Source organism: Cnephaeus nilssonii (genome assembly GCF_951640355.1).
Source record: "Cnephaeus nilssonii genome assembly, chromosome: 2".
Lineage (NCBI taxonomy): Eukaryota > Metazoa > Chordata > Mammalia > Chiroptera > Vespertilionidae > Cnephaeus > Cnephaeus nilssonii.
In genome coordinates this window covers 57,800,860-57,821,112 of record NC_137073.1, presented here as the reverse complement: position 1 = coordinate 57,821,112, position 20,253 = coordinate 57,800,860, and the positions used below count along the sequence as shown (strand labels likewise).

Below are 20,253 nucleotides of genomic sequence, written 5' to 3'. Positions count from 1 at the left end.
AATTGTAAACTACTTAGATGATTCCCATTCTGTTCAAGAAACTTTGCTTTCCAAGTAGCTTAAACTTTCTACTTGTAGCTGCAGTACTTGGAAAGGCCTTCACATTTTAACATGGTGATTACATGCACCCTAAAATGTATGTACAGAGTACTCTAAACCTTTCATGAGAGACAACAAACTCCGGTAATCAGCAGAGGATATGAAACTCTCTAAACTATTTTACTGCATTGTATTCACCACGCTGTTTCAGAGAGATGTTAAACAGATACATAAAGAACAGATCTTTGGAAACTTTGCTCTTGTTTTGTTATTATGTGACCTCTTGTTTCATCACTTCCTTATTTTCTTTAAGCATTTTTGTAGCTGCACAGACTACAAACATTATGACAAAATGCAACATTACATGCACTAATGTATTATTAATTCTATATGTGAAATTACCTTTCACATACACCATGTGCATGAATTTCCAAAATATTTGAAATGTGAAAGGCATCTCTACAGCTACTTTTTATATCCTGGGCTACAGTTTAGAACTCAATCACTTGACATTTCAGGGGGAATGTGTAATTAGATATATGACCAGGAAAGTAGCAAGATAGTTGTTTCTGGAGAATTCAAGATAAGTCTTGTCAAAAACACCTAAAGCACAATAATAAAAAGAAAGCATACCATTAACATCACCATAAGTAGTCAGAAGTTTGGTCTTGCTCTTTGAAATAAAATGCTTAGAAATTAGTGATGTAGTTTATACTTATAAAGATAGGGAAGGAAAGTGTACAAAAAGTAAAAGGGGCGTTCTGTTGAACTAATTATTAAAAGTTGTGCACTTTGTATGTTTAATATATCTGTAAAAAACCCATATGAATTCATTGTTGTTAATAATACATAATTCTACCTGGACTCTAATTAATTGAAAATGCCCTATTTGAATCATGCTTCTTATTTTGTGTTTTGTTATGGGTGGTAAACTAAGAAATATAAACTAATATCTAAAGAACAAAGTTACTAATCCCAAAGATTACACAAAAAGGCAAAAGACCCATAATAGTCAACACAGTATTGATGAATAAGAAAAAGTCAGCAGACACTACCTGACTTCAAGAATTACTATGAAGCGACAGTGATCAGGATTACTAGGTGTTGGTGAAAAATAGACAAACAGATCAACAAAACAGGTAAAGAGGCCAGAAACAGACCCACACAAATATGGTCAATTCATGCTTGACAAAGAAGCGAAGATAATACAATGGAGTAAAAACACCATTTTCAACAAAATAGCACAGGAATTCCAGGATATCGGCATACAAAAAAAAAAAAAAAGAATCTACACACAAAATGATTCTAATATACAACTAAGAAAATTAACTGAAAATAGATCACAGATATAAATGTAAAATGCAAAATTATAAAACTCTTAGAAGATAACTCACAGGAGAAAATCTGCATAACTTTGTGTTTGGCAATGACTTTTTAGATATAAAACCAAAAGTCATGACCTATAAAAGAAAAAAAATGATAAGCTGGATTTCATTAAAAATAATAAATAATATCCTGCAAAAGGCAATGTCATGAGAATGAGAAGACAAGTCACAGACCGGGGGGAAATATGTCCAAAATATATATCTGATAAAGAACAGTTATCCAAAATATATACAACTCAACAGGAAAACTAACAACCTGACTAAGAAATGGGTCAAAGACCTTAAAAGACATCTCAATAAAGAAAAGATACAGATGGCAAATAAGCACATTAACAGATGCTGTACATCATATGTCATCAGAGAAATGCAAATTAAAATAACTATAAAATATCACTACATACCTATTAGAATAGCCAAAATCCAGAACACTGGGAACACAAAATACTGGTGAGGATGTGGAGCTACAGGAATTCACATTCATTATTGGTGGGAATGTAAAAATGGTACAGACACTTTGCAAGACAGTTTGGAAATTTCTTACAAAACTAAACATACTCTTATCATAAGATCTAGCAATCATACCTTGCCATTTATCCAAATGACCTGAAAACTATGTCTACCCAAAAATCTGCACACAGATGCTTATAGAAGCTTTATTCATGATGGCCAAAACTTGGAATCAACAGATAAGTAAATATATAAATTGGTACATCAACACAATGGAATATTAATCCCCACTAAAAGGAAATGAGCTATCAAGCCATGCAAAGACGAGGAGAAATCTTTAAAGCATATTTTAAGTAAAAGAAGACAATATAAAAGGGCAACATACTATCTGATTCCAATATATAACATTCTAGAAAAGAATAAACTCTGGAGACAACAAAAAGATCAGTGCTTGCCATGTATTAATGGGGAAGGAGGGGTGAGTAGGCTGAGCAGAGAGGATTTTTAGGGCAGTTAAACTACTGTTTTGTGATACTCTATTGATGGCTACATGTCATTATACATCTGCCAAAGCCCACAGAATGTGCAAACTAAGAATGAACTGTAGTGTTAACTACGGATTTTGGGTGATAATAACGTATCAATGAAAATTCATCAATTTTAACAAATGTATGACTCTGTGAAAGATGTTGATAATGAGGGAAGCTATGTGTGTTTGGGGAGGCATGGATATATGGGAAATCTTTGTAACTTTCTCTTGCTATTGCTGTGAACCTAAAATTGCTATTAAAATAGTCTATTTAAAAAGTACTAATTCAGAGTAATAGATTTTCTAATTAGTTTCCTATACTCAGGAAGTACTTCAAAACATTTTTTTTTTAATCTTAATGAGCCGGGACTGTATGTGTCAGAGCGTGTGCGCGTGTAAAACAGCATATTTTTAAGTTTTTCTCTGAATCAAATGATACTTGACATTGACATCTCAAAGAATAGTATATATTCTTAACACAATGCATTATTAAGTGACTCTGTGTTAAGAACACATTAAATAAAAAGAACATTGTTTTTTCAAATTGTAATTAACAGAAATCTTTGTAACAAAAAAATACTTTTCCTCCAAATGGGCATATTTTTATCTCATTTTGTTGAAACTTTGTGTCAAACATCAGAAGAATGAATGTTGAATAAACATGATCCTATCTAATAAAGAGGGAATATGCTAATTGACCATCACACCCTCACAAAAGAAGGTGGCACCCACAGCCAATAAGGAGGAAATATGCTAATTGACTGCCACACCCTCAAAGATGGCAGCGCCCACAGACACAAGATGGTGGCGCCCAGTCCCCTCAGCCCGACTGGGGCGGCAGGTGTGCGGCACGGCTAGGCCCACCCCCAGGTGGGTCCGGCCACTCCGCGCGCCTGCCTCCAGAGTCCCCCAGTCCCCTCAGCCCCTCAGCCACCCAGGGCTGGCCCGAGGTACAGACAAGCCTCAGATGTAGGCTTCCCAGTCGACGCTCGAGGTGCAGGCAAGCCTCGGATGGCAGCTGCCCAGACGCTCAGGGCTGGCCCAAGGTGTAGGCAAGCCTCCCAGTGCCGCCCAAAGCTCAGGTAACCAGGGCCAGCCGAGGCTTGCGCTGTCTGCAGTGGCAGCAGCAGAGGTGTGATGGGGGCGTTGCCTTCCCCTGATTGCTACGTCTCCTCCCACCCCTGAGGGCTCTTGGACTGTGACAGGGGGCAGGCCAGGCTGAGGGACCCCCACCCACTCGAGTGCATGAATTTTCATGCACTGGGCCTCTAATATAAGAATGCAATTGTGCACATAATAGTACAATCCAAGAAACTATCTTTAGACAGAACAAGGAAATGGTAAATCTTTGAGGAGAGTATCTCAGTAATAAAACAAAATGAAAATACTAGCCCAGACCCAATTATAGTAGATGAAGGAAACTATTTTTAACTCTGGGGTTGTTGACCACTTTCTTTTAGGACTTCTATCCACTGTACTCAATTGGTCCCCTGAACTTGCCCTTCCTTTCCATCTCCACTGATTCTGCCCTACATTTTTATCAATTTATGAGTCAATTAGTCAAAAGCCTAATTGGTTTTCATTCTTCTAGCACCTCTTCTTGCCAATGCAGAGTCTGCAGTTACAAGATTTACTCTCTTAAATGCACACAGCTAACTGTGCTTAATGCAGGATAAAATTGATTCTCTTCCCAACCAGAACACAAGTAATTTTTCCAACTTTGTAGTACAATGCTCCACAATACTCCACAAGTGTACTGTGTACTTAATCATTTCCTGCCTCAGTTTGCTCTAATGATGCCATAGAATTTCTTTGTTTGGTTGTCTCTTTCTCTCTTCCGACAATTGTTATTCTATTTTTAAGGTCTAGTTCAAATGTCTGACTTTTAAGACTTCTTTGTTAATCTGAGGGACAAATTCTACGCTCTTGACAACATACCTCCTTAACATTTGTTTATGTCCTAGCCAACTGTGCATGCCTCTGTTTCCACCATAAGCCTATGCATTCCTTTAAAGCAGTGATAAGTTCTGTTTTATTTTTGTATCTACAGCACCTGACACTCAGTAAGAGTTCAATAAATACACATTATTGCTTATCTTTGTGTTATGTATATCTATCACACAAACACACATATACAAGACTGAATTTGACCTTTTGGTTATTTGCCACTTTTAAACAAGAGTCTGTTTCTTAGGTTTTTCTTCTGCTTTTGAGTTAATAAATAAAAGGGAAATGTTAACTTAATTCATAAAAATAGAATTGTAAATTTTGTGGGGAAACATTAAGGAATATTATTTCAGCCAACTTCTCTATCTCCAGTCAGCCTCTTAGCTACAGATGGGTCTTAACTGCTCCTTAAATACATTTAACATGTATGCTTCAACAATATCACCACTTGCCACTTAGCACTTCCATTGTTTTATTAACCAAGTTTTATCAATTTTACCAAGAATTCTCACTACTCTTTAACACATAAAAGTATAAAAATCAGTAGTTTGTTCATGAGCAGACATGTGTGAGTGCCAAGTTCAAATATTTGCCTTTTCAAGAAAAAGAATAAACTGAAATATGATAGCACATAAATAAAACTCAAGCTTGGTGCATAGAGTAGCCATTATCAAAATATGGAAACCTATACCCACTGGGAGAGTATATGGAGGCTCCTCCCTGCCTAGGGAAAATGTTTAGTTATGTGTTCCATTGTGCCAAGGACAGACTGGTCCTTTCCAGACACTTACCCTCTGACAGCATGAATAAGTCTCAATGATGGATAGGCAGTTCGCACTCTCAGCTTATTCTTAAGGATTAATGCATTAACCCACTCCACGTGCTTCTCTCCTCCTTTGACCATGAAAGCAGGGATCCAAAGGACACTGTCATTCAGCATGGAAAGTCTGTGCACAAATTTTTCTCTGTCACTCTCATTCCGAAAGCCTCCAAATGCTCTTTGCACAACTGATGGATTCATGGTAATAAAATCTGATTTAGTTCCCACATCTGCAGCAAACTCCACCACAGGGGCTAGATTACACCTGAAGAGGAAAAAAATTAATGGAAAAGTAAGAAATAAATATGAAACATTTACTCCTAAAATAGTATGCACGAAGAGAAGAATGAGAAACGAGCATAGTTTTTATTTTAACCAGGTAAAAAAATAATAATCCGGTAAAATTACATTTTCAATAAATCACCACGCATCAGGAATTTTCTTCAATAAAGATGTGCACTCCTAGGGTAGGGCTCAAATTGTCACTTACATTAATTCAGCCTGCTGTCTAAGAATACCCTTTGCTGTAATTGTCATAAAATCATACAATATGAATTCCTAATAGATGAATTTATGACGTTAAGTTTGGCTGTCGCCATGCAGATCGGAAACCTAACCACATGGTGTTCTATAAGTAAAACCTGATATCCCAATCTGCACCACTTCTCAAGCTTAAGTCATTTCAACAACTTTATAAACATAAGTAAGTGACGATGGCTTTTCTGTATTCTGAGGTTAACGGAAAACTATATTCCTTATAGCATTTTTCATAAACATATCTATAATTGTCTTCTAGGGGCCTAAATGGGAAATAAAAGTAAGAAAAATGGAGTTCTAATATTTAATATGCATTTTTGAGATGTTAAATAATGCAGAAAAGCCCTGCTATAGAGACAAATATCTTTCTGTTTCTCTGAGGACATACTCAAAATGCTTGTTTTCCCTGTTAATAGGAGACTTTCCCTATGTGGGGGAGGACAGAATTGGCTGACCTGTTCTCACATCTGAAGTTCTAGGATATTGCAAAGTGTCTGGGCCTGGTTCTGTTCTTGGGTGTTGATTTCACTCTTGTATTACAAACTTAGGAAAGTACCTTGAACTTGGTCTTCAACCAATTTGTGATGTTATTTTGATTCTGTGACATAGATCTTTGACTACTTGAAAATAGTCTTTTATTTTAAAGTACTTTAACTTTCTAGGAAAGATAAATTTTAATTAGTTGATTAGTGAAAAATTAGATTTTTAGCAAAGAAGATTTTGCTAATTTGGAAAAAAAATAATTTGAATCTATTCAATGTACACCTTCATGAAAACACACACAAGCATACACACACACACACATAGACACAGACACACAGAATTCTCCTTATTTTCTTTTTCTCTCCTCATATCAGCCTTTCAAGGGAAGGAAAAATAGAATGATTTCCTCTTTCTGCATTTTACAGATTTGACTGCATTATGAAAATTTCTCACATTTCTCTTCCTTATGCATTTAGCCAAGTTCATTAAATTCTTAAGCCAGATAAATTTAATTGAAAAGTAAAGTGTGTGCTCTTCTATTAAAAATACTGGCGTATGTATCCTTTCTTATCTCTTTTAATTAATATGCATTATTACTTCTTAGATCTCTAAAAACATTTAGCTATCACAACAAATATCTTTCATCTTACACAATTAAGCAGAGTCTGTTATCAAAGATGAGCTACTGAGATAAAACAAATAAAAATTGATACATCATATTATTTAGAAACTAGAGGCCCGGTGCACGAAATTTGTGCATGGGGGTTGGGGTGGGGAGGTTCCCCTCAGCCCAGCCTGCACCTTCTCCAATCTGGGACTGCTGGCTCTTAACTGCTCCCCTGCCTGCCTGCCTGATTTTCCCCAACTGTGCACTCCTGCTGGCCTGGTCACCCCAAACTGCCCCCCTGACCTGGTCACCCATAACTGCCCCCCCGCTGGCCTGGTTGCCCCTTACTGCCCCCCCAGCCAGCCTGGTCGCCCCCAACTGCCCCCTTCTGCTGGCCTCGTTGCCCCTAACTGTCCCACCACCGTCCTGGTTGCTCCCAACTGCCCCCCCTGCTGGCCTGGTTGTCCCATGTAGGCTGCTGTTCAGTGGTTTGGTCATCCCTCACTAACCCCCCTGCCAGCCTTGTCGCCCCATGCAGCCTGTGTTTGGTAGTCCGTCCGGTTATTTCGGTTGTGATGGCCCCTGGCTCTTTATATATTAGGATAATATTTTCAAGTTATGCATATTTAAATACACCCACTATAATATGAGAGGGTATTTTTGTCTCTATCCATGATCCACGCACTATTTGATATTAGACACTATTCATTCCCACCACAGTCAGAATATTATGGATGGGATTGCCCTGGAAAAGAACAGCTACACATGAACAGAAACCAAAGTGAGCATATTACAATGGAACTCATGGAAGACTGAGGACATAGTGAATTTTGAGGTCCTAAAATGTACTCCAAACCAGCTTTAAGAATAATCTAAAATTCTAAGCAACCATATTTAAGATGAATTTAGATACTGTGGGGGAAAATGTGTTCTTATTATCTTTATTACAGATACTTCTACTTCCATATATAAAAAATAGGCAATGCTTGTTAATATTACAGTTAACATGTTCCTGTCAGGAGAGATAGCATCAAATATTCTTTCTGCTATAACAATTCCTCAGCAATTCTTTTCAGAGGATTACCACTATAGAAAAACAATAGCTACACTTCACTTTCTCTACACATATAAAAATTATCCAAGCCAACCCAGTTAAAGAGAACAAAAATAACATTCAACTGAATTATCTTCTCAGGGAAAAAAATCACTTAATTACTTTATGCTTTTCTTTACTTTTCCTTATCACATATTTAAAAGCTATTCCACCCCCAAGTTTCCTAACACCCACTTTTTAAGGATTGACTCAGCATGTTTCTAAAATATGATTATCTGGCCATGTATAATTTCAGAGCTAGAAAGACATTCATCCATAAAGTTGGATATTGAAAAAGAGGTACTTTCCACCTTGGAAGTAAAAGGATATTAACAGAAGAAGAACATTTCTGGAGAATAGGGTTGATCCAGTAGACAAAACAACATAGTTGATGCAATCAAGGAATGCTAAATGACTGTGGTGCTAACTAAAGGGAACAAAGAGATCAAAAAAGTAATTAATCCACATGAGTTTTATTGTAAAGTTTTTATGACTTAAGTACAGCCCAACCAGGCTTTGCGAGGGATGGAAATAGCATGACAGAAGGACACATAGTAAAATACTATCTATGCTGGCTCCAGGAGTTCAGCTGGTTCATTTTCCTTGGGGTGACTATGTCTAATTTTTCATTGGAATGAAAGATTAACATCATGCTCACATGTGGCCAGTAAATTAACTACTCTGTGGTTGAGTCAGATATTTAGTCATATATTTAGCTGAACGCTACATAATCAGGGCAAGCATTAAGCAAGCCAGAATAAGCAACCAGCTGTGTTGTACTCCAGCAATTCAGTAGACTTGTTGCAAACCACATAGCGATACTAGTAGCAATACTGCTGATTGAGCAAGATTATGAATAGATTTCCAATCACATGTACTTCATCTTCCTTTCTTTAAATTTTCTTAGGGATCACAATATTCAAAAGTACCCAGAATGTGTAGCAAGCATTTATGAAGTAACACATTATTTTAAATGTTATTCTTAATCTCATAAAATTGAAGAGTGGACAACTTATAAATGATGGATTTTGTGAGTCAAAATTACTAAGTGCATAAGAATATTTAATATATTTAAGCTCTATTTCTTTAGTCAAATTAAGTTTTAACTGTCCAACTAGTTTTGTGATATTAAAAACCTGAAGATATATACATATTATCCAAACTCCCTGTTTACTCTAAGCTGCCTAATTTTCTATTTATTTGGGTTTATTTACCATCATAGCTGAAAATGCTAAAGAAATGCAGCTAGGTCCTCTTGTTCTCTAGACCTCTGAAATTTCTTCTATAATCTCACACTAGATGTGATTGCCTTTTAACATTCCTTCTATGCAGAATTGAAGGTACTTGTGTTTATTTCAAGGCTATGTAATTTTTAATGTTCATTTTAATATTCATTTAATTTTTAAGGAAAGAAATGCTTATTTCATGTATAATACCTCAAGATCACAGAATTCCCTAGGAAGACATATCTCTTAGATTTGTTGATATTCCCTGCATTCTCCTTATGTTATAGTTCAACAGTCTAAGCAACTGAGAAGTTCTTCTCTCAATAGCTCAACAGTTCTCTTGAGAATTCATTCTGAAAATACTACACCATATGTTCAGAACTCTTCCAGCAATCTATTTAATAGTATTTTTTACAATGATATAACCTGCCCGAAATACAATATTTTTGGTTATTATTAGTAATAACAGTAAGATAATGCTCATTGAATTAGCCACATCTTTAATCATTCTATGGTGCATCTTATACATTTGTGCTACCTGCAGGACTAGTCATCCACAATACGGAGGTAAAACAGCATGCACTGTGATATAGAAGGGTGTTAGTTACTTCTTTACACATATAACATAGATTAAGTGAGAAGAAAACAAAACTGAGTGTATTGCAGAATAAATTCTATTCTTCCTCACTACTAGTTAATGTATAGACAAGTTCCAAACACATGATTAGCATCCTTTTTCTCCTTTGACCAACTCCACTGTGTGTGTCTCTGTACTAGCATTAAAATCCCTTAGCCCAAACCACTGTTACCAATGGAACCACATTTTGTCAACCAACCATGAAAAAGGAGCTAGCCTCTTCTCTTTTCTGCTCCCAGAGGAAGCTTATGGTTCCTATCTACTCTCATCTTACTTTGAGCTTGAAGAACCAAGAGAATAAATACTCTCTGCTACCTGGGTGTTTTAGGTTTTGTGGTTACCCTCTCAAAATTGCTAGAACATGCAATCTATCAGTCTTTCTGACTTTCTTAAGGTGAGGGTATTAGGCCCCCAATTGACTTGAAACCAATCCTTTTTGCAACACTTTGAGGTAAGTAGTATTAACTCCACTTTGAAGATAAGAAACTAAGGTCAAAGTGGTTAAGAAATATGTCCTAGCCAGTGGTCGGCAAACTCATTAGTCAACAGAGCCAAATATCAACAGTACAACGATTGAAATTTCTTTTGAGAGCCAAATTTTTTAAACTTAAACTTCTTCTAATGCCACTTCTTCAAAATAGACTCGCCCAGGCCGTGGTATTTTGTGGAAGAGCCACACTCAAGGGGCCAAAGAGCCACATGTGGCTCGCGAGCCGCAGTTGGCCGATCACGGTCCTAGGCCATAGTACATATAAAAGAAAAAGCACAACTAATTTAGAATCACTCCAGGACAGAAGTTCTAAATTACATAATTTACACATGTGATTTCTTCCAGAGTCAGAGGAAATGTTTATATGTTCATCATTCACCCCAATTTCCTGTAGGAGAAAGAGTACTTTACCATTTAGTTTCAGATTCCAGTCTCAGACTCCCAGGACTTAAGCATATTATATAAAGCAACTCAGCCATAAACACTCCCCAAATCCTGAGCAGTTATTAAACAAGGGGCTTTAAGTATATTAAATATGAAAATAATATTCATACTTCAGATCTCTTGAGGAAAAATTTTCAAAATGCTGATAAAAGGATTAACTATCTAATTTAGGTCATTTTGAAATAAGAAGGGAAACTGGAATGCTATTGGAGGAAAAAGTAAACAGTGTGTAAGAACTAGAGATGAAATATTATGTTGAAGATTTGCATTTTCAGTATGGTGGGGGAACACAAAAATGTGCACATCACACTTTATGTTTGATGGTAAAATATTAATAAAATCCTAAGTTTGACAGAAATAAATACTAATGACACATATCATGAAAACAACTGACTAAACAGAAAAGGAACTTTTTCACAAATCCAGATTTTTTTACATTACTGGCAAGGTTGGGAAGAACAGTGTCATATTATTTCTAGGGAAATCACAGAATGAAAAAAAAATCAAGCTTATTCTAAAATATAAAGATCTGAATACTCAGAAGTATGTTAGACTATGCCACTCCCACATTTCAGTGGGAACCAAAACCAAAATGGAATCACTGGGCAAATCTGCTACAACTGCACACATATTATTTAATAACAGTTTTTTGGAGGGCTGAAGGGGAAGGGATGCCAAGAAATGGGTATATTATGATATAGTATGCTTAATCAAATAAAATGTTAAATATGCATTTAAAAATATCCAACTTTGGCTTACTTTAAGGAATAAAAGGTATTTAGCTTAGTTTCTGCCCTCAGCCATCTTTTAATTAGTAGCTATATGGGCATTGGTCTTCACATTCTAATCTATGTGACCTCACATATATTATATAACCTCTCTGAGATCCAACTTTTTCTATAATTGAGCCTATTAACACTAATTGAAATGATAATGGGGGGGAAAGGAACAAAATATCTAAATATCCTCAGAATTGATTGCTTAGAGTTGGTAATAAATATTAGCTAATGTTTATCATCTTTACATGCTCTTTCCTCTTACAGCCTATTGTGAGAGTCAAAAGAAAAGCATACAAACAATTTAAATTGAGCATTTCAAATAGGAAGAACTTACTGAGCAACAGTGTGGAAAGAAAGATTTATTTACAGGTCATTTAATAAACCATTTTGTTTGGAATTTAGGCACCCCTGAAACTAATTGGGGTTAGAATGGTTGATTTTATGGTTGATTGCATACATCTTGAATATTAGACAGAATAAATCTGATATAATAGGCAATGTGAAAACTTTAGAAGCTTATAAATCTGGCCTATATACTTAAGAAGAATGACTTGGTGTGGTGCACACACAATACAGTGTACAGATGATGTGTTGTAGAATTGTGTACCTGTATAATTTTGTTAATCAGTATCACCCCAATAAAAGAAGACTATGACATAAGTGTGTTAGGGAATTAGGCTCTACAATTAGAACTTTGAAATAGTTTATATATAAGGTAGCAAAGATCTTTTATTATGATATTAAGAATAAAAACTAGGTTTTATTGAACACTTATTATGTGCCAGAAACTGTTTTATTTTCTTTGTATGTGATATTATATGCAACTCTCATAATGATCCCATGAGACAGAAACTGAGTTGTGGTATATTGCACAAATTGACATAGCTTGTAAGTAGTAGAGATAGGTTTTAAACTCTTAAATATTGTGCACCCGTTAATCCCTGTGAATGAAAAGTAAGAATTAGACCACAGAACAAATTTAGAGAATTCAGTCACAAATTCAGTTACATTTGAATGTGATACTAGTATAGCTATGGCTTTTACCATTCATGATTTCATTGATTCACAAGTCTGGCCTGAAAGTCTAGTTGGCTAAGATAGAGGTTCAATCCTTCCTCGTCTCTCCTGTAATCACTCATGAATTCAAATCAAAATTCTACAGCAAAATTACTAGACTATATTCTCTTCCCTAAAAGAAGGAAATTGTTTTAGGTGAGAATAAGAAGTAAAGTCTACTGGTTGAGCTTAACTTAGAAATAAAAACATTTTTATTTTTCTTATCTTTTCTCTGTTTTTGGAGATTTATTTCTTATAAAAAGTGCCCATTATGAAAAAATACATATGAACAAGTGGTATTGCTGAAAGGACAAATATTCTTTAGCATTGGAACTCAGATGTTAACATAATGAGAGGATACTGAAACTATCTCAAAATACTAAGAGAGTACTGGAGGGCTATTAGTGACTTCAATGAATTTAAATGTGATATAAAATACAAGCATCTCCTCTGATATAATGGATTAAAAATAAGGCCTAAAAGTGCAGAATTATTTCAAGACTTCAGCTAAAAATACAAATTTGACTCCATAGGCTTCTGCCTTAGACTCTCATGACTACCTCTAGTATATAAAAAGGCAAGAGTCAGGGAAATCAGGGAAGGTGGTTATAGTCAGTTTCCCACTATGAGTCCACTTTTGTTAATATTTACTCGAGGATATTTTTCCATTGATTTTTAGAGAGTGTGGAAGGGGGAGAGACAGAGAGAGAAACATCGATGGGAGAGAGACATATTGATTGATTGATTTGAGAGAGACACATCGGTTGCCTCCTGCATGAGCCCTTGACCTGTGCCAGGAATGGAGTCTGCAAGCGAGTTACATATCCTTGACCAGAATTGAACTCCAGACCTTTCAATCTGAGGGCTGACGTTCTATTCACCGAGCCAAACTAGCTAGGGTATGAGTCCACATTTTTAATCAAGCTCAAACTTAGCATTTATTATCCTTCACCTTTGATCCCAATTAATTTAAAGTGGTGTGACTACTTATAAGTCATCACCTATTTTTCAAGAAAATAAAAAATAGAGGAGGGGTAAAAGGAATAACAGGAGAAGCAAAAGAGGAAAAAGTAAGACATCAGAAGGATAACAATTTGAAAATATATTTTTCTCCATTAAAAATAAGGTCTTATAGCCTCTGAATATCAGTGTGTGGTTGTGGGCACTAAGTGATTTTTAAGGTAAAAGCTTTAACTGCTGTTCTCTATCTGGGACTTCACAATATATTTATAAAAGTTCATAAACTTCATGAGCATTGTGAAAAACATATCGTTATACTACATGGATTTTCAAAGTAATTTAAATATAAGCTATTCATTTTATCCTTTATTATAATTAAGAAGCTGCATGTGATTATTCTTCAAAAAAGTAAATTATGAATTATTATAAATGTCATGTTCCTTGAAATAGCATATTGAATGAATACTAAACATACCCTCTTAATCCTTTCTTTATAATTAAACTAGAGGCCCGACGCATGAAATTCGTGCACGGGTACGGTCCCTAGGCCTGGCCTGTGATCAGGGCCATCTTCCCCAGCTTCCCGCAGCCAGCCCTGCCCCCCACCGCCACCCACCCCCAGGTTCCCCGTTCACCATTGGGTGATCAGTGCCTGATGGCCAGGGGAAGGGACCGAGAAGTCAGCTGTTCCTGCCTGCTCGCCAGCCCTGCCCCTGCCACAGGTGACCATCAGGCCATCAGAGCCTGCCAGCTGGGGAAAGGAACCAAGAGGTGGTCAGTGAGCCTCACAGTAACTGGTCCAGCGATTGTTCTGGTTTTTCTGCCATTAGGGTCAATTTGCATATTACCCTTTCATTATATAGGACAGAGGCCGGGTGCACGGGAGGGGACCAGCTGGCCTGCCCTGAAGGGGACCCTGGATCGGGGTGGGGGTCCCCACTGGGGGGTGAGGCCAGCCTGGGTGAGGGGCTGCGGGCAGTTTGCAGACCGGCCACACCCCCGGCTTTGTCAGGAAGTACATCCGGAAGGACTTCCACAATGACATACGGAATACATCCAGTCTATCTAGCATATTACCCTTTTATTAGTATAGATAAGTAGGATAATTTTAATTTTTCTGAAGGGTGTGAAGCGTAATTTCTGACAATTGTTGAGGAATTTCTTATTGTCTTGGCAAAAATCCATGACTGGGATATTTAAGCCAAGATGGTAGGAAACCAAGCAAGAATTTTTAGAATGTATTTTTTAGGCTCTCTTATCATAATCAGGGAACTGGACTACTCCATTGATCAGTGGTTTCTGGGTAGTTACTGAGTAGTTAGTGGTTACTGTTTTATAGAGGGAAAAACTGAACCAGCATGGGTTCATGTTCTTAAAAATTGATGTGCATTAAAAAGAAGAAAACAAAATTCCTGAAATATTATGGCTGATACTTTAATCATCCATGCCAGAAGACCATGGCAGAGGAATCATAACTTTTTCTCTTTGCCAATTTATGGAGTTAATAAACTATGTACAACGGGGTCATTACACTGTTTGCAGGAAACATCTGAGTTTTCTAACTTTTAGTGATTACCCATAAAATAGGTCACAGTACCATTGCCTTGACATTTAATTTTCTTGTCAAATTATATTTCTTTTTACTTTTTTAAAAGTACTAAGGTAGAGAAATGACTTATAACTTAGTACATATGATTTATTTGACACTTGGTCCTGGAAAGACAGTAAGTTTAATGCCCAGAAGACTTAGGCATTCTGATACCAATCAAGCATTCAGAAAAGTATTGTGTCATGAGTTGATAAAATAAATGTTTTATTTTTTGTTATCATAAGGTAGGCCAAAGCAACTTCACATTCATTACATCATATTTATTCTAAGTGGATCTTTCTCATGCCATCTTTTAGTAGAAAGCCACATTTTGGACTTGGCTGAAAGGTCTTGATCTCTATAATTCTTTAATCTTCCATATCGGATTTATTACAAAGTGCTAAAAATTCCTCTTAGAATATTTACCCTGAATATATTCTTTATTTCTATTGATATTTTCTCAGTTTAGGCACCACCATATTTCTTTGAACTATCATTATAATAATTTCTTAATTGTTTTTCAAACTATTAGCTAAACCCATTGGTGGCATTAATTAAAGTTGGGGTCATTTATCAGCAATTTTTAACAAATGATAAAGAATAGAATGGATTATAATAGAAAATGAAAGATTTTCTTGCACATAATTTTCTTGCACATAATCTTACTATGCATCTTTATTATACATATTGGAAAATATTGCGTTAACCAGTTCTTTAATACAAGGACTCCAACATTTTCATTCTCTGTTTCAAAGATGGTATCATCTTATTAAAATGGACATTTGATCATGTTACCATCCAAAAAAAAAAAAACCTTCAGTGATATCAGTCCAGGGCTTCATAACTTGTCCCTACCCTTACTTTCCAGAATTTTCCCTAAACAACCCCCTTTGCTTATGTTACGTATGAATGACATCAGACTACCCCATGTACTTATCTGTGTCCCGTTATTTATGACTAGAGGCCCAGTGCACAAATTCATGCACCAGTGGGGTCCCTCTGCCTGGCCTGCAGGATTGGGCCAAAACCAACTCCATGACATCCCCTGAGGGGTCCCGGATTGTGAGAGGGCACAGGCCAAGGGACCCCACTGGTGCACAATCAAGGCCAGGGAGAGATACAGGACTTTGGCCAGCCAGGGGGGAACTGTGGGAGGGCTCCAGGGTGTGTCCGGCCCATCTTGCTCAGTCCTGATTGACCGAACCCCAGCAGCAAGCTAACCTACTGGTCGAAGTGTCTGCCCCCTGGTGATTAGTGCAGGTCATAGCAACTGGTCGACCGGTAGACTGTCTGCCCCCTGATGGTCAGTGCACGTCATAGTGAGTGGTTGAGCAACCTTAGTATATCATTAGCATACTACACTTTGATTGGTTGAACAGCCAACCAGTCGACAGGACACTTAGCATATTAAGCTTTTATTATATAGGACTAGAGGCCCAATGCATGAAATTTGTGCAAGAGTAGGCCTTTGCAGCCCAGCTGCCTCAGCCCTCGCAGCCCCGGCTTCGTCCCAAAGGTTATCCGGAAGGTCATCCGGAGTTGATTTGCATGTTACACTTTTATTATTATAGATGATATATTTGCCTGAAATGACCTCCCTCAAGACACTCTAGTCTCTTAACTGAAAAAAATGTCATAACTATTGTTAAAACTCCAAGGTTAATATCTATTGCAATGATTTCTTTGCTAATTGCTTCCATTGTAGTGTTCAAAATAGTTATTCTACTATTTATTAAATTCTGTTATATTTAGTTGCTTCTAGAGAGTTGATATAGTTAATGAAATTAATAGAGGTATCCATAATAATATCAACAAGAGTTTCTCTGTGTATGTGAAATGAGAACTATTTACAATGGAATTTGATCTCTCTAGTCTTCTCAGAGTACTGCTGATGCTCTAAAGCAGGTCTGAAAACATGCAGGCCCTTGGACCAGAGATTAATGTAACTCTGGAAAATGGGTAATTTAGCTTATATATTTCCCTATTTAAAGGGGGCAGCCTCTCATGGGACAGTGATGATAAATGCCAGACAACAACAACAACAAAATCTACTAAATGGATTGAGCCCCAGGCTGTCAGTTTGTGAGCTCTGCACTAAATCTTCTGATTCCTTGGACAGTCACGTCAATCTTTATTTTTAAATGTTAGTTCTATTCAATATGTTAAAGATGTTCCATTAGAAAGTTGATATAGTGTGTGTTTTGAGAGTTGAAACAAACATGATGTATTAAGCTGCATTTTAACCACAGGTGCTAACTAAAATAGACCAAAAATCATTTTTTAAATTACCCTTTCAAGTTGGAATTATTTAAAATTAAACAGGAAATACAAACTATTTTACTGATATACCTGTTTTAGGTGACTATTGTTTTTTGAAAGCAGAATCATCATCATTCAGAACAAATTAGGAAACTAGAGAAGTTCTAAAAGCTGATTTTTAAAAGCATCCTGATTTTTTAAAACACTCAAAAGTCAAAATTTACCCATTAGGAAAGATGGTAGATAAGGATAGCAAGTGGGTGGGAAAACCCTACAGTGTTTAGCATTCTTCAATTCTTCCTCCTTTTATTTTATTAAAGTATTACAGATTCAGTTTTTGGTTTGTAAAAATGAAACTTCCAGTTCTAGCTAAATCCAGATAATGTTCTGCTTTTTGTTGAACATCACATAAAATATTAAAATATGCCTAAAAGTATACTATACATTAGAAATTAAAGAATATCTTGGATAATTAAAGAATAGATAAAATATTTTAATATAAAATGCACAAAATTAAGCTTCTCAGATATTAATAGTTTCCTTAAATACATATAGAAGATCATGCCTGGAGAATTTGAAAAATTAAAATGAAGGGAAAGGCATGTTAAGAAATTGGGTAGGATTTTTATTAATGATCTCAATCATTGAGGCTAAAGAGCATCATGAAAAACACATCCACACAATACATTGCTAAGATGATAAGTACAAAGAATAAAGGCAAGAATGTGCATAAAAATATGACAGTTCTCAAAAGGAAATTATTTTTCCTCTCCCAAAAGGAACTGCCTTAAAACTTAAATTCTTTCATTTTATAATTAATTTCTTCTGTCTCCCTGGTGGCAATACTTTGTTCCTAGCTTTATTATTACTGCTATTGTACTATTTTCTTATTTCTTTCTACATGTCTGTCTGCTCCATCAGACTGAAAATTCCAAGAAAGATAGACCACATAATTTATCTTTGTATTCCTAAAACCTCCTGAGGTCCTTCAGAACTTGGCATCTAGTGGCTGCTTGCTCATTGTTTGTTTAAGAAAGAAATATCTGTTGAATAATGCAACAACCAGATTAATGAAACTACCGCTTCCATTATTAAACTTCAAATAAATATTTTTTTGATTTTTTTTAACAATCATATTTAGGTGCCATACACTTAATGTCAAAGGTCAAAGTAGTACTCAAAAATAATTATGGGATTCTAATTTTGAACATCTTTCCTAAACAGTTTATGAATCTTAGCAGAAATATTACTCCCAATTCTTCATAGGATCACCATGCTTTTGACTCAAGGCTGTGTTGTTCAGTCTAATATAATTTGCTAACCATTATGAGAGCTAACAGTTACTACCTATCTTATGCCAAATAGTACACATATTTAAGTTATTCAAACCTAAAGAATAGCCATACAATTGAGTATCAGTAATCATATTTTACAAATGAAGTGGGAAAATGCTTCAGATTACAAATCTTCAGAGCTGGGAGTTAAACCCAACTTTAAATTTGAAACATTAAAAATCCAAAATTTATTGTACAATATTTCAGAATCAAGTGATTTTGATTATCCAAAATACAAAGTCTCTCTTTCTCTCTCTCTCTCTCTCTCTCTCTCTCTCTCTCTCTCTCTCTCTCTCTCTCTTATACACACACACACACACACACACACACACACACACACATACACACACACACCACAAACAAGACACCTGACATTAAAGAGAGAATATTCAAAACTACAGGTTACAAAACTCTATAAGGTGAATTTTTATAAAAACATATATCATTCTTAAGATCACTCAGGTAGTGTCAGAATTGAAATATGAGTCCAATTCTCCTAACTCATAGTACAGCATCTTACTCATCCATACTCCGGATTTTAACATAATTTTTAAAATTACTTTCATTCCCAATTTAAAAGCATTATTTGTGTTCACTGCATGAGAAAATACACACACACATAAACATCGGTACCAAAAACAGAAATTAAACTAATTTTCAAACAGAAAGCACTTGCAAGTTTCCCTCTAAAAGACAATCACTGTTAATATTTGATAACATACTGACTGCTATTATTTTAAAAAAAAAAGTTTCCAATAATGGCATGAGTCAAACTATATACTGAAAATATTCTTTTCTGTGGTTCCAAGAATTTCAGTGATTGCCAGTGAAGTAGATATGGGAAGTGGGAGGTCTTATCTTCCAGAGAAATGTCAACAACATATTGAATGATGCTGATGTGAAATAACTTCTCTATCCTTGTGATAACACTTGTATTTACTGATTCTTTACATATTTTGAACGTACCGTGACTTTCCACGTTCCTGACCTTTCAATAATCTCTATGAATCATTAAAAATTACCCTTATTTTTCTTTGGCTAAGAAGTGATCCTTTCCTGATTTTAAGACTTACCATTTGTATGCATACATCATGAGAAAAGGCAATACTCCTGGACCCAAGGAAACAAACAGCCAGATCAGATGATGCAGTATGAAGTGGAAATATTATTTCTACAAGTTGACTGATGAGGAGGAAATATATTTATAAAGCATGGCAACCAGAAGGAAAAAAATCTAAACAACAATGCAAGCTGACAGGACTTATTCCAAAGGTATCTATTGAATCATAGGAAAATAGAGTCATGGAGTTTCAGATACCGAAAGGAATTTATGACTCCATCTAGTTCAACTGCCGCATTTGGCATATCTGGAAATTGAAACCCAAAATGGTTTACCTTCTTGTTCAAAGTCACATAGCTATATTTAGCAGCAATGCCAGCAGGGGATCCAGGTTTCTGAACTCTCAAATAAGTATCATTTTAATTATACTTCATGGGAGAATACGCACTGCTTAGTAACAACGGCCATTTAACTGCAAATATTTACATTTTCTGTGTACCCAGGTCACAGATACAATTTTCCTAGCATGAATA

At 35.9% G+C, this 20,253-nt stretch overlaps 1 protein-coding gene across 1 annotated transcript in view; it reads right to left on the bottom strand.

Moving 5' to 3' along the window:
- Window positions 1-20,253, bottom strand: part of ST8SIA4 (ST8 alpha-N-acetyl-neuraminide alpha-2,8-sialyltransferase 4) — an 89,749-nt gene that overhangs the window by 42,032 nt on the left and 27,464 nt on the right. Inside the window, exon 4 of the mRNA XM_079795819.1 lies at window positions 5,139-5,432. Within this exon, the coding sequence (XP_079651945.1) occupies window positions 5,139-5,432 (294 nt within the window). The remainder of the gene's footprint in view (window positions 1-5,138; window positions 5,433-20,253) is intronic.